At 41.1% G+C, this 14,904-nt stretch overlaps 1 protein-coding gene across 1 annotated transcript in view; it reads left to right on the top strand.

Annotated features, from left to right (window-relative positions):
• ANXA13 (annexin A13) overlaps positions 1 to 14,904 on the top strand; it is a 45,572-nt gene that overhangs the window by 7,525 nt on the left and 23,143 nt on the right. Inside the window, exon 3 of the mRNA XM_030549612.1 lies at positions 10,363 to 10,438. Within this exon, the coding sequence (XP_030405472.1) occupies positions 10,363 to 10,438 (76 nt within the window). The remainder of the gene's footprint in view (positions 1 to 10,362; positions 10,439 to 14,904) is intronic.

Raw genomic sequence — 14,904 nt, 5'->3', positions numbered from 1 at the left:
AGCCCAAGCACTTTCTGACTCTTACCCCTCCAGATGTCACAAAACTGTAGGCAATGTGTCATTCATCTCTGTTCATTCCAATCACACGTACATTGTGAGAAGGAATGGGATACATTTTCTATTCAGATATTTTAAAAATGAAAGGACTATCCCATTTGATTTATGGCTTTAGATATGGTCCAATGACTGCCATGGTTCAAAAGGCCCAAGCTAGAGTAAAAGCAGGTTTAACACAATTTCCATTACAGGGAAATGAACCCCGAGTTAGTTCTGGGCTGACAGACGAGCTTCCTGATAAGGCTAGGAGGACATGGTATAACATTTTCATCCTGTATTTTAAAATGTGCCAGACTTAAGAGAGAACATTATCATTTTGCATTTTACTCTTAACTCAAGAACCTGAAAGGAAGTATGAGTCACATCAGTTATGCTATTGATAATTCAAACCATCCCTTCTAGACAAAGCTTTAAAGTTCATTCTGATAACACAGGGTGTTAGCACTTCCCATGTGACGGTATGGGATATTAAGAATTCAAGATTTAACACAATGCCTCCTTTTTCTCTATTTAGTACTGTTGGTCTAGTTAACCTTCGCTTTCAGTTACATTACAGCTCATTAGAAGCTTCTGTTACAGTGAATAATTAATCCCATGTACGTATGCACCAATTAATAATTAATCATGTGGGCATTGATTTGCTAAAGGTTGTCTTCTGAGAGCACAATGTATTGTACACAACTTTGCTAATTAGATTAGCACCTAATTCCTGGTTGTTATTGTATTAACAATTATATTACTGTATATAATAGTATGTTATGTGATTATGGACAGAGAAAAGGAAACTCTGCAAATCTCCAGGGTTGCTAATTAGTAAGAGAACGGATTCATTGTCTATATCTGGGACATGTGTGGAAGGACTTTGGATCCTTAAACTGATGGATGGGCTACAATGAAACATACTGCAAACCTGTGACTATAAATACTATTTTCTGTGCCAATTTCCAGGATTTCTAAGGTGGTCTCCTAGGTTTTTTTTCCTGTGCTTAATTTTATGAAAATGACAGGTTTTTTTTTTAGCCATAAAGACTGACTTGTATTGTTAGTGAAATTGTTTGCTTAGAATTCTATTAAAAATTAGCCTTTTGTAGACTTTTGACACAGCCCCTTTGACTTCAACCAGAGTTGTACCTCTGCAACTGAGAGTGGAATTGGCCCAACAATTGTAACAGGCTTTTATTTTATCTCTGTTCTCTAACTACTTCCATGTATTCCAGTTGAACATGCATATATCTGCTCTGTTGCTAAATGTGTCAGGTATATCCTAACAGTCCATGGGACAATGAAAGGCAGTAGTAGCACAGCAGATAATAATAATGATTAAATGTATGTGGCACACAAAAGTACTGGTAAACGACTAACATCACTCACATTAATTGGTCAGGTTTATAAAAGGTAACACTCCCATCATATGGCCGGGGTCAGTATACACTGATTCGAGTGGTTACAGTTACATATTCCTTTTTTATTTCCCTAAAGTGAAAGGCAAATAAAATAAATCAACCAAAACCAACCAGAAAGTAAGGCAGCCAATTAATAAAACACTCAAAAGCAGCTGTCGAGGATGAAGGTCAGAATAAAACACTTGAGCCCCTCTAATAGGTGAGAGGATTATTCCAACTCTTATTAAACATCTGCCAATAGCTGTGACTTCCAAACCTCAGTGGCTCTCTCATCACATGGGCACTGGTTCTCAAAACTTCCTTCTGCAGTAGCCCGAGTTTGCTGCTCCTGGTGCTGTACACTGTCAATGACTAAGTGGGTATGTGTTATTTCTGTCAGTGCACAATCGTTGTCATTAGCATTCTAGTTATTGCTATTCCATTGTCTTCTGTTTCGCCTGTGTGACCTCGCTAAACTTGAAGGTGTGGATGGGTAAAAATAGTAGTTATTTTGATATGTTGCAAGGTACTTTTTGTTGGAAATCTAACTCTCTCCCTCTCTTTTGCATTAGGGGTCACTTTTTTTTTGGTGGTGTTTCTTCTATTCTAGTTTCCTGATCTGTAGTTATTTTGTAAGTACTTCAAAGCTATTGTCATTAGCTCAAGAAACTTGTTAGATTTTGGTCCCAAATTTGGGTCTCTGCCATAAGTGTCTACACAGGTGAAGTGTGTTGCAATATTAACCATGCTAAGTATAGATCCCTTGAATCTGCCAGAGCTTTTATTTTTTATTCAATTTTTTCTGCCAACCCATTTGGTTTTTCATCATAAGACTTGACATACATGCTTGAATTGATAGATCAAAGAGAATACCTAAAATGATTCACTGAATATTGTGGGTCATTATCTGTTATCGACTCATCTGAAATCCCATGGCAAGTAAACCGATTTACGTGTTAGTAAATTGTTACTTGATGTGCTGTGCAACAGCTCGGTTTCGACCACTGATAAGAGGCAATCTATCCCATTCAATTCAAATAGATCTGTGCCAACCTTGGATGAAGGGTGACTGGGAATCTCATGTGATTTCACTTGTTTATTGCATTCTATTTCCTGCATTTATGGCAGATTTCATACTTGGATACATGACGTTTTTCTAAGTACTCTCAGGGGTAACCCATCTTTTCAGATAACTAACTGAGAATCAGTTTGCTAACTGAGAATATAAATGTGCTTCATATAAACTATTCTTATTTGTCGTGTGGATAGGGCCTACCCAGACTAAAGTTCAAAGGTGAAACTGGCCAGTCCAAGGCATAGTCCAGTTATGATGACATGATTATGTCCCATCCACACCACAAATTTTAACCATTCTGTAACTAGATCAAGCACAATCCATGTTATAAGTATTTCCCCAGAACTCATTAATAGTTGTATTGTCCTGGGCCATTTAGAACAGCATGAAAAAAATTCCCAACATTGTTTCACTGGAAAACATGCCTGTAATCTGATGATCTGATACTCTTGATATGTTCTCACACTGTCAACAAAGTATTATTGCCCCAACAAAACTGCAACAGTGCAGAAGGTGATTATCTAATCTACTAATAACCGTAAAAATATCATAAATTAAGCAATGACTCTACCCATGTTGTTTTAAGTGAATGTGTACAAAGTCATGAGTTGTGTAAGAGCCATGGTGACCCAAGTGACTCATCTTCAGACTTCAGTCACTTTAGATTAGTGAGCACTGTGAAGATTTCTTTAGTACTATCTACTGGGCTGATGTATAGTTTCCATGGGGTGAGGAATATCTATCTGTTATATCAAGAGTATAGGAAGCAATAAGACTTTAGAAGGGCTACCATGCCGAAGAAGAATGTCTTGTCAGTGTGCATGCATGGGACTTGGAGCCAGGAACTCTTGAATTCCGTTCCCAGCTTTGGAGCTGACTCAGTTGTTGGCCTGGGCAGTTCACCTAACCTCTGTCTCAGATTTCCCATCTGATGATTTGTCACTCAAAGGGTATTCCCAGGATTAATTAGTTAATGCTTTACTGTGATTTAAAGATTAAAGTTTTAGTGCAGCGGCCAGCAGTTCTCAAACTGTGGGTCAGTACCCCAAAGTGGGTCGCAAGCCCATTTTAATGGGGTCACCAGGGCTAGTGTTAGACTTGCTGGGACCTGGAGCTGAAGCCGACACCTGAGCCCCTCCATCCGGGACTGAAACCAAAGCTCAGAAGGGGGTTGCAGCGCAATGAGAACTGAGAATCAATAGATTTCTACGTCAATGGAATTGGTACAGGAAAAAAAAAAAACATTCTGACCCTCATTAGCAAACTCATGTTGTGTCAACTCTCCATGAAATAATTTATTAGCAGTCAAGACATATTAACAAGCCACATGCCTAAAAGTTGTTGAAAGATGAAATAACACAGCTGTCAATTAAAAATAAAATCTAGCTAACTATGTTAGGCCAGATTCTCAACTGCCTTGTACCTTATGTAGACATTTACAATATAAGTGAAAAGAGGGAGCAAAACCACAACAAATCAGAATGGTAGCATTTTACAACCACTTTCCTCTCTCTTTCCCAGGTGTGACAAAGTTCCTCCTCTATCTTGGTGGGTCCTGCGCTTATTGGCAGATTTGCTCACCTCAGTGATCTCCCCCAGTCTGGATCAACTCCTACTGTGTCTGATCAGGAGTTGGGAGGTTTGGGGGGAACCCAGGCCCACCCTCTACTCCGGGTTCCAGCCCAAGGCCCTGTGGATCACAGCTGTCTATAGTGCCTCTTGTAACAGCTGTGTGACAGCTACATCTCCCTGGGCTACTTCCCCAAGGCCTCCTCCAAACACCTTCTTTATCCTCACCACAGGACCTTCCTCCTGGTGTCTGATAATGCTTGTACTCCTTAGTCCTCCAGCAGCACACCCTCTCAGTCTCAGCTCCTTGTGTCTCTTGCTCCCAGCTACTCACACACACTTCCTCTCCTCTGGCTCCTCCCCATCTGACTGGAGAGAGCTCCTTTTAAAACCCAGGTGCCCTGATTAGCCTGCCTTGATTGGCTGCAGGTGTTCTAATCAGCCTGTCTGCCTTAATTGGTTCTAGCAAGTTCCTGATTACTCTAGTGCAGACCCTGCTCTGGTCACTCAGGGAACAGAAAACTACTCAGCCAGTGACCAGTATATTTGTCCTCTACCAGACTCCTGCACGCCCGCCCACCCCCGCTGGATGCCAATAGGACCCCCGCTGGATGCCAATAGGACCAGACTCCTGCACCCTACTGGCCTGGGTCTGTCACACAGGTGAAAATGACTACAAAAAAGTACAAGGCAGTGGAGAATCAGCCCAGATAGTTCAATAAGCCATGAACCACTAGCATCATTTCTTGAGTCGACTGATCATATTCTGTCCTCAGTTACATGGAAGTAAATATGAAACCACTTGAAGTAACTCTTTTGAATTGTAAATGAGAACAGAGCTCAGACAAATGATCATAGAAGCCCTGACAGTGGTTCATGGTTTATTGAATTCTAGGCACTGGAAGGATTTTCTTTCCTAACAAACATTTCAGGCTAGATTGTGCAAGCTTCACTGATGTTAAGGAGCAGTTACTCTTCCTTGGGACTAATTATAGGAGGGAATGTTCCCCATCAGGAGTGAGCTGCACAATTGACACAGGCTTCTGGATACACTGGGCCAGATGCTGCAGAGCTCTGCGGCCTCCTCTGCCAGAGCTGCACCATATGTTGGGGGCAGGGAGGAGATGTGTAAGGGCAGGACATTGCTATGCCCAATTATTTTCTGGTGGAAAATTTTCTACCAGCAGTGTAAGTTAAAGGTGCCCCCCCTCTTCCTTTAACTTAGCTGCAGCCAAGCCACTAAGGAATCAAGGAGACATGACTGGTTCCCTAACCACCTCCCCATACCTAGAAGCCTTGCTTAGGGACAGTGAAGAATTGAGACCAGCTTTTCCTAAATATTTTTTAAAAATTCAGAGGCATTTTATTTTCTTCATATGGTCACACCTCCAACTGCAGGATGATGAGTGCCTTCTAAATATCATAGACAGACAGATGGTATGACAATTTATCTTTTTCAAAGAAATAAATAATTTTAAAAACTCAGTCCCATCAAAATGGTAAAGCCCAGATCAGCATTCCCTAGCAGAATTGTTATAGACAAGGACTATTTAGAATAACAGTATTTCTATACACTCCCATTTGAGAAGAGGCATGCAGCTGCTGGTGTGTCAGGTATGGCATGCTGCCAAGTCAGATACACCATATCGTGAGAAGAACAAGCAAGATGAATAGTATCCTAACTGGGGCCTTTTCTTTTATTACTTTTTATGTTATTTTATTTTTTTGCCTCTTAATTAGCATTTTATTATCTGTGCTAGCCAGATTCTTTACAACTTTCAGGCTTGGGGCCTGATTACTCACTGCAACATGCCGGAGCGGCGCCAGGCTTTCTGGCGCCCTAGGCAGAATTAGAGGGGAGGCATTTTGTGCGCTCCCCACGGGGCGCATGGGAGCTTCCAATTCCACTCCCATTGTGCCGCCAAAGAAGGACCCTCTGCCAAAATGCCGCAGGCGACAGCAGCAATCATTGAGCTGCTCTATTGCCTGCCGCTGTTTTCCATGGCACGTTGGCAGAAGGTCCTTCTTCGGCGGCGCAACAGGAGCGGAACCGGAAGCTCCCATGAGCCCCATGAGAAGCGCACAAAATGCCACCCCCCGAATCCTGACACCCTAGGAAATCGCCTATGGTCACCTAATGGAAGCGTCGGCACTGGCAACATGTCTTGTGTAGTCACTCCTGTTCGAAGAGAGTCTATAACACTGCCATTCTCCCTTGCCAGTATACCTTATCTACAAAGCTCTCCTAGTGTATAGGCCACTGTATTGGTTTTGTACTGGTATGTTAATGCTACAAGTGAAACAAGCTATTCCAGTAAAGGTTCAGATTTGCCAATATAACTGTGTCTGCACTAGGGACTTCTGCTACCATAGCTATGTCAGTCAGGGATCACACCTCCTCACATACCAGAAGAAGTCTGTAATGTAGACTTAGCCTTGGCAGCATTTTTTTTTTTTGCACCCTCCTTTCCCTCACTTTGCAAGGTGCAGGGCAGTGGTTAATCAGGGCCATAACATTCCAACTAGATATCACAGACTGAAGTGGATACTACACTGGAAACAAACCTTATAGGAGCATTACAATCTATTAGATGAACAGATGAATTAACTCAAACCTAGTTACCATCTGACAAATATATATTTTAATCATTTATTTATGATCGGTGAGTGGTATTTTATTAATAATTGTTATGAGCACTTAGAAGATGCCTTGCATTTACAGAAAGCCTTGCAAACATAGATTAAAACATATTCCTTGCCCCAAAGATCTTATAATGAAAATAGATCGTTTAAGAGAGGCAAGATCAGGGGCTTAATTAGAACAGTTGCTTAAACAGTTAGTACTTCTACCTGATGGCTGCATTTTGTGCTCCAGAATCAAAACTTTGTTGATTTTTTGAAAGAAATTGATCCTCTTCATGGTTGCAAAGAAATCTTTTGCAAATATGAAGTGTAACAAATGACATGACGTCTGCCTGAGTCTGCAGGAAGCCTGAAACAATAGCTCCAAGAGATCTGAATTGCCACATTCATCTCAATAGAAGTTAATTCTAAATATAATAATTTTGATAGTTTAATATCAGCACTGTTTATTCCATTCTCCTTTATCATCAATGTACTACAAACTGCTTCCTTCTATGCAGCATAATGGAGTAGGGACCATATGGTCTGTTGTTTATAAATTGGGATCTGTCTGAATTAAAAGAGTACTATGAGTGCAAGATAGAATTATTAATATCTTACCTAGCTTAAGGTAGACTCTAATAATACTGTCGTGTTTTAAATCATAGGCTGAATAAAGTATTGAAATAAAGTCTGTGTGTTAAGCTTGTTATCATGGAGTTGGGCCAAATCATGAAGCCATTACTCAAGTCTTGTTTATCTAGGAGTTCTTATATCACATCCATCACTGTAATATCTGGGCACCTCTGATGTTAATGGGAATTTTATCTGAGTCTGGACTGAGTACAGACTTCACAATTCAGCCCATAGAGAATTGACAGATAAGTATATAAAAATCTCTAGAAATATAAATGCTAACTCTGTTTGAAAGAGAGGGTTTGTGTTTTAATTTGAGGAGTTCAAGGGTGCACTGCAGACATCTGGTCTATCTCCAGTTTATTTACATAAGTGTGTAGCTCTGGGACAGTTTAATATTTAACTATGGAAATGGAGTATTAATGGTCTATTGGATCATTGAAGAAAGAGGCATCCAGAATGAGGTAATGCTGGTGGAAATTATAAGTGACCATTTTACAAAAATATATTGAAAGGCTCAAGACACCCTAGCTACCTTAGCAGCAAAATATCTAATATCATCTTTAATGCAATCTGGGTCCCAAAATGCTTTCTGAAAATATTTAACACAAGACAGCTTATGGCATACAGAACAGAGTACAGTGATGAATAAACACTGTATGGGAAACAACAGAAAGCGTTCAGTCAGGAGACCAGCTGAGGGTCCTACTGAATTCTGCATAAATCATGGTGAACACTGAATCTGTTAGTTGCTGAGGACAACTCGAACAAGTTATATGACTCTTCTTGCATCAATACTGTGCATGTATTATGGCTTAGATGAATAGATCCATTGCACCTACATCTTTTGCGTCATGGAGAGGAATCCTGAGAATAGACTTTCATTGTATTGTAAGCTGCCATTATTCCATTAACCTATGCTCATTACTCGGTCTAGCTAGGCTGCCGCTGTACAACCTGATGTTACAAAGAACAAAGGTGAATTCTATTCTCAGAATTATTCCAATCACCAACTGGAGAGAGAGAACTTAGATGCTGCATATCAGTTTGTAAGGAATGAAGAAACTGGATACCATTTAATTTCTACTTTCAAGAGCATATTCAAATATTTATGCCTGTAGTATGTAATTCTATCAAAACAATAACAAACTTATTTTCACAGTAGAAATATTTGGATACAACACCATCAGTTCAGCTACAATAACTGTATTTTCTTTCAGATTTTGATATAATTTTACATTGGAATAATTTAAATGAAAACTCACAACTGAAAATATTAATATTTCTATATATGGGTCTATTTTTACAATAATTCAAAGGTTTAGCCAAGTAACTCACTAATTACTGGACTTGATTTAATATCTGTTCCTATTGTATAACAACATGTAACTTTACAATCAAGATTTAAGATAATGGTCTGGTGGTGAAAGTCTTATTACTGTGTGATCCTAAAGCAAGGAAAGAAGATTTAGAGAAGGAAATGTTACATTGTTATAGGGTGTTATAAATGCCTATGTTCATAAGAGTAGCCAAAAATTAGGATAATTTTACCAAAATATAAGCAATGTAAAAGTCACAATTAGCACTAATTGAAATTATTTTGGGTGATCTTATTACAGGCACCAAGGACTGAATGGCCAGAGCTGATTCCTTTAGTAAAGCATTGAGGTAGATGGGCAGTGTAGGGAAATTTATTCTGCTATAACACACCTGTTGTTTGCACAGAGCACTTCATGATCCTGGACTGCCAATGTTTTCATCAGACCTAGCAATCTTTAAGCATGACCATTCTGAAAAAGAACAACACTAAAAGATGCTTCTTGCACCTACATGAGTGCCAAAGCAACCAAAGGGATCGGTAGAGACAACACTGATACTTTGGACAAGAATGTGACAGTGACTATAATCTATTAGACACAACAGGTAAAATTTTCAAAACCAGCTAAGTGATCTAGGACTGATGTCCCATTTTCAAAAGTGACGTAAGCACTTAGGAGTCTAAATCACACTGAGTTTCCATGGGACTTCAGCTCCTAAGTCATGTAAGTGCGTCTGCAAATTTAACCCATTGTCATTTGGATGATGGTGCTGCAGTTGGGCAATATTGATCAGCTGCTATATTTTAACTGTCATAAAGAGCATATTAACAGCTTGAAGCTATAACTCTTTCTTATTCAAGTATTCTTTACCCATGTGATTAGTGCTATTGAAATCAATAACATTACTTGCATGAAAAAGACTACCTGCAAGAGTAACAGTTACAAGATCAAGCCCCATGTTTTACTTTGGCCAGAGACCAGCTTACCCAGAAAAGTACTAGTATTTGAAAGGCTGTATTTATTTTCCATTTTATAGTGGGGTAAATCCTGAAGTACTCACTCAGGGCTAGTTCATGCAATCCTCTCTCATGCTGGTCATACTTAGTTCCTTTGACTTGAATGGAACTATTTGTTTATGTAAACGCTTACCAGTGTGGGTAAGGTTTTCAAAAACTACTTATAGATCAGGGGTCGGCAACCTTTCAGAAGTGGTGTGCCAAGTCTTCATCTATTCATTCTAATTTAAGGCTTCGCGTGCCAGTGATACATTTTAACATTTTAGAAGGACTCTTTCTATAAGTTTATAATATGTAACTAAACTATTGTTGTATGTAAAGTAAATAAGGTTTTTAAAATGTTTAAGAAGCTTCAGTTAAAATTAAATTAAAATGCTGAGCCCCCCGGACCAGTGGCCAGGACCCTGGCAGTGTGAGTGCCACTGAAAATCAGCTTTCGTGCCTCTTTCAGCATGCGTGCCTTAGGTTGCCTACCCCTGTTATAGATCAACACACCTAAGTCAATCAATAAGAGTTTTTCCTGAGTAAGCAGTGAGTAAAAACTAAGTAAGGACATCAGAGTTAGGATATTTGTGAATAAAGAGCAGATGGCAATCTGACTCAACCTAGCCCAAATTCCATGTAGTGTAATTCAAAGGATTCACTGTAGTATTATTTTCCACTTACTGTTGCCTCTGTTTTTCTAGCCAACCATTCGGCGCCATCATGATTTCAATGCAGAACGGGATGCCAAGAAACTACAAAAAGCTTGCAAAGGGATGGGTAAGAATGCTATTGTTCTTAACTTGTTGTTTAGCTGTGTTGGTACTAATGGGACAGTTCTGCATTACAGAAGTTGTATGTCCGAGCGCGCACTTGTGGCAAAACAACTGCTTGATCAGTTTTGAGTTAACCTTTCTGTTTTCTTTCAGCTATCGAACTCCACTTATTAACTCCAAAGCACAGCTGCTCTGTGTGCGCATAGATAGATACAGATACCCTCACAGTATGATATATTATATTAGTTTGGGGGGGAATAATCTTAATCGTCATTAGCTACATATGAATCATTACTACACCCCAACGTGCTTTTGGATCTAATATTGATGAAGAGTAACATCACTGGCTAATCAATACATATTTACCCCACAAGTGTCCTAACCTCATTACAGTAAGGGTACAATCCTGGAAGATCCTGAGCACCTCCTACAAGGTGCTGAGGACCCCTCACTTCCACTGAAATCTACAGGCGCTAAGGGCACTTGGCAGCTCACAGAACTGGGCCTTCACTATGCCCATTATTCCTGATGTGCTAACTTCATGACTTAACCCCAAAGGAGCAGAAAGAACATGGCATTTATTCACTGCAATTGACTGGTCAAGCTGTCAGTAACAATAACAGAAATAATGAACTCTCATTGTTCAGCACTGGCATTAGGGGTAGGCTACAAAGGCAGCTACCTAGGACATCTGGATATTAGGGGCTGCTCTTGCCTGGCCAACCCCCCAGCCCAGGACCAGCACTAGGGGTTTGAGCGCCCTAGGCGCATGGCCATTTCGCCGCCCTGCGCGCTGGTCCCCCGGCTCCGCAGTCCTGCCTTCGGACGGTCGGCTGCTCCCACGGCTCCGGTGGAGCTGTCGCAGTCGTGCCTGCGGGGAGGTCCACCGCAGCCGCGCGAGCAGCTGACCGTCCGCAGGCACGACTGCGGCAGCTCCACCAGAGCCACCTACCGCCCCCTCCAGCAAAATGCCGCCCCCTAATAATGCTGGCACCCTAGGCGATTGCCTAAGTCTCCTAAATGCAAGCGCCAGCCCTGCCCCAGCCATGACAGCTACACTAGGAAGTGCCCCATTAAAAGCACACTCCCACATCTCCAGGTTTCAGTGGCACCGAGCACCAAAATGTCTATCCCCAGATCTGGCCTGGTGTTCAGATTTCTACATGAAATAGCTGAAAATAGGGGATATACGCATGTCCTATACTGACATATCTATTCAGCATCTACATGCTGAGATGAAAATAAATTCAGTGCTAAACATACAACAAGAGACAATAGGTGGATAGAGATGGGGAAGCAAACAATGAGACAATATTGGTCAGCATGATAGACTGCGCTCTCAGCACACCTGACGTATAATCTGATGTATAGGCTCTGATGAAGAATCCCTTTAGTGTCCTAAAGACATCTTATCTATGTCCATCTGGTTCATACTTACATACACTCTAGGATGTACATTACACATGCAGGCCACCTGGCTTGAAGTTGTCCACCACGTTGCAGCACACAATGAGTTAATATGATGTGTAGCAACCATCCATCTTGAAAGACAATGGTGTAAGCATAAAAGCAGTTCAGTTACTGGGTATCTTCCTGCAGCATCACGAGGAGCTAAAAAGTCCAATTCTCAAGTGACAGTCCTTGCCACAAATAGCGCAAGCATAAGGTGCAGGGAGAGAAGATGAAGCTGGTGTGCTGCTTGCTCTTGAGGCCTGCTGTACTTAAGTTTTTGGTTTCCTCTATCAACCACCTCTCTTCAGCCTCTTTGACTCCCTGGCACAGCACAGTCCTGCAGGGTGGCCAGTTGCTAGCTGCATCTTCCCAGGTTGTCGTTTCAATTTTGAAAGTTGTCAAGATCCTCTTGCAAACAACTTTGTACCTGAGCCAAAGTCAGCCCTGTGACGGGTTGGATCACAGAAACCCTCTTGGGAACTGCCACCTGATATGCCAAGACTACTTCTATCCCTGCTTTCCCTGCCAGCTCAGAACACCAGCACCCTGTCTTGCTGAGCCAGACACACCCATCTACTCCAACACAGACCCAGGGTCTGAATTACTTGCCCCAAAACTGCAGGCTTACCTGAAAGCAGCTAACAGAAGTGTTCTTGTCTTTAACACTCCAATGCCCAAATTCCAGTGGGGGCTAAACCCAAATAAATCCATTTTACCCTGTATAAAGCTTATACAGGGTAAACTCATAAATTGTTCGCCCTCTATAACACTGATAGAGAGATGCACAGCTGTTTGCCTCCTCCAGGTATTAATACATACTCTGGGTTAATTAATAAATAAAAAATGATTTTATTAAATATGGAAAGTAGGATTTAAGTGGTTCCAAGTAGTAACAGACAGAACAAAGTAAATCACCAAGCAAAATAAAATAGAACACGCAAATCTATATCTAATAAATCTGAATACAGATAAGATCCTCACCAGTTCCAGAATGCTCCCTTTTTACAGACTAATCACCTTTTAGCCGAGGTCCAGCAATCACTCACGCACCTTGCAGTCACTGTCCTTTGTTTCAGTTTCTTTCAGGTATTTTGGGGGGTGGAGAGGTTCTCTCTTTAGCCAGCTGAAGACAAAATTGAGGGGTCTCCCACAGGCTTAAATAGACTTTCTCTTGTGGGTGGAGGCCCCCTTCTCTCTCCTATGCAGAGTCCAGCTACAAAATGGAGTTTTTGAAGTCACCTGAGCAAGTCACATGTCCATGCATGTGTCATGGTATGAACCCCCACTCTGAACCTTAGCGTCCAAAGGATGAGGTACCAGCATGAACCCCCCCTAAGCTTAATTACTAGCTTAGAAATTATAGGCTGCCACCACCCAAAAGTATAGTGTTTTGGGACACTTCTGACTCCCCAAATCCTTCCCTGGGGACCCCAAGACCCAAAAACCCTTGGGTCTCACAACAAAGGGAAATAAACCATTCCCCCCTCCTTTCTTCCTCCCAGAGTCTCCCCTCCCTGGGTAACACTGGGAGATCCCTGTGATTCAACTCCTTGAATCTTAAAACAGAGAGGAAATTCACCTTCCCCACCTTCTCTCCCCCTCCCAGACTTTCCCTGAGAGAGAGACAGTAATCTTAACACAGAGAGAAATCAGGCTTTTCCTCCCCCTCTTCTCTCTTTCCTCCCACCAATTCCCTGGTGAGTGCAGACTTCCTCCCCTTGGGTCTTACACAAGATAACCAAAAAATCAATCAGGTTCTTAAAAAGAAAAGCTTTTAATAAAAGAAAGAAAAAAGTAAAAGTTGTCTCTGTAAAATCAAGATGGAAAATGTTACAGGGTCTTTCAGCTTATAGACACCAGGGAGAATCCTCCCCCCAGCACAAATACAAGTTGTAGCAACAGAGATACAATCTTTCCAGCAAATACACATTTGCAAATAAAGAAAACAAACAAAAAGACTAAACCGCCTTTCTAACTGGTACTTACTAAATTGAACAGAAGAGGCTGTTTCAGAAACTTGGAGATATCTGCTTACATGTCTGGTCCCTCTCAGAACCCAGAGAGAACAAAGAAAAAACCCAGAAAGCACAAACAAAGGCTTCCCTCCACCGAGATTTGAAGGTATCTTGTCTCCTGATTGGTCCTCTGGTCAGGTGTTAGCCAGGTTTACTGGACTTGTTAACCCTTTACTATCTGTTTATGACCGCATGACTCACAGTTTTACAGGTGTCATCCATTGTTTACATGCTACCTTGAACCTCCTGTATAGACTTCTTATGTGGATTGTAGCCATTCCAAGATCCATTGTCCTTTAAAGTGTTTCTTGATTAGGTACTTAATTTCAACATTCCTTTTTCCAGGAACTGACCAAATGCTCTCCTAAGGTTATTTAGAAATCAAGCCAGTACACAGCCAATATTCATATCTTTGAATACAAAAATGATACATGCATACAAATAAGATTAATACATTCAGTAGATCATGACCTTTGCAGAGATATGTTACATGGCATATGTAGCATAAAACACATTCTAGTTATGATATATATATACATTTATAAGCATATTTCCATAAAGCCTTATGGGAGATACCGTCACAGGCCTGGTGGCCTTGGCACATCCACAATTTCTCCATGCAGGAGGTTTTTTGGAATGTGTCCGTTGTCCCTCCTGGTGCAGATAACCAAGCCAATGGAGATGTCTTTGATTGAGAGCAGTGATTTGACTTAGCAATTTTGCTTTCTCAAGTACATTGGGGTCAAGAATTTTGGTTTCCCACTTGATATTTAGAATACAGATGTGCATGAAACAGGCAGGCCACATGGCTGGAAATTGTCCACTACATTGTAGTACATAACGCATTAGCATGATACCTCTGTAGTTACATCATTAGAGCTAACGACCAGGGTGGCGAAGTTAAATCTTTAAGGTCATTCCTGTCATCAAGCTGCCCCAGGAGATCCTTTTAGCTGCTCTAAGGTAATGTCATTGGTACGGGCAAATCTTTCCGACAGATAGG

This window comes from Gopherus evgoodei, chromosome 2 (assembly GCF_007399415.2).
Source record: "Gopherus evgoodei ecotype Sinaloan lineage chromosome 2, rGopEvg1_v1.p, whole genome shotgun sequence".
NCBI lineage: Eukaryota > Metazoa > Chordata > Testudines > Testudinidae > Gopherus > Gopherus evgoodei.
The sequence above is the reverse complement of the archived record's forward strand: the minus strand, read 5'-3'. Positions and strand labels throughout refer to the sequence as shown.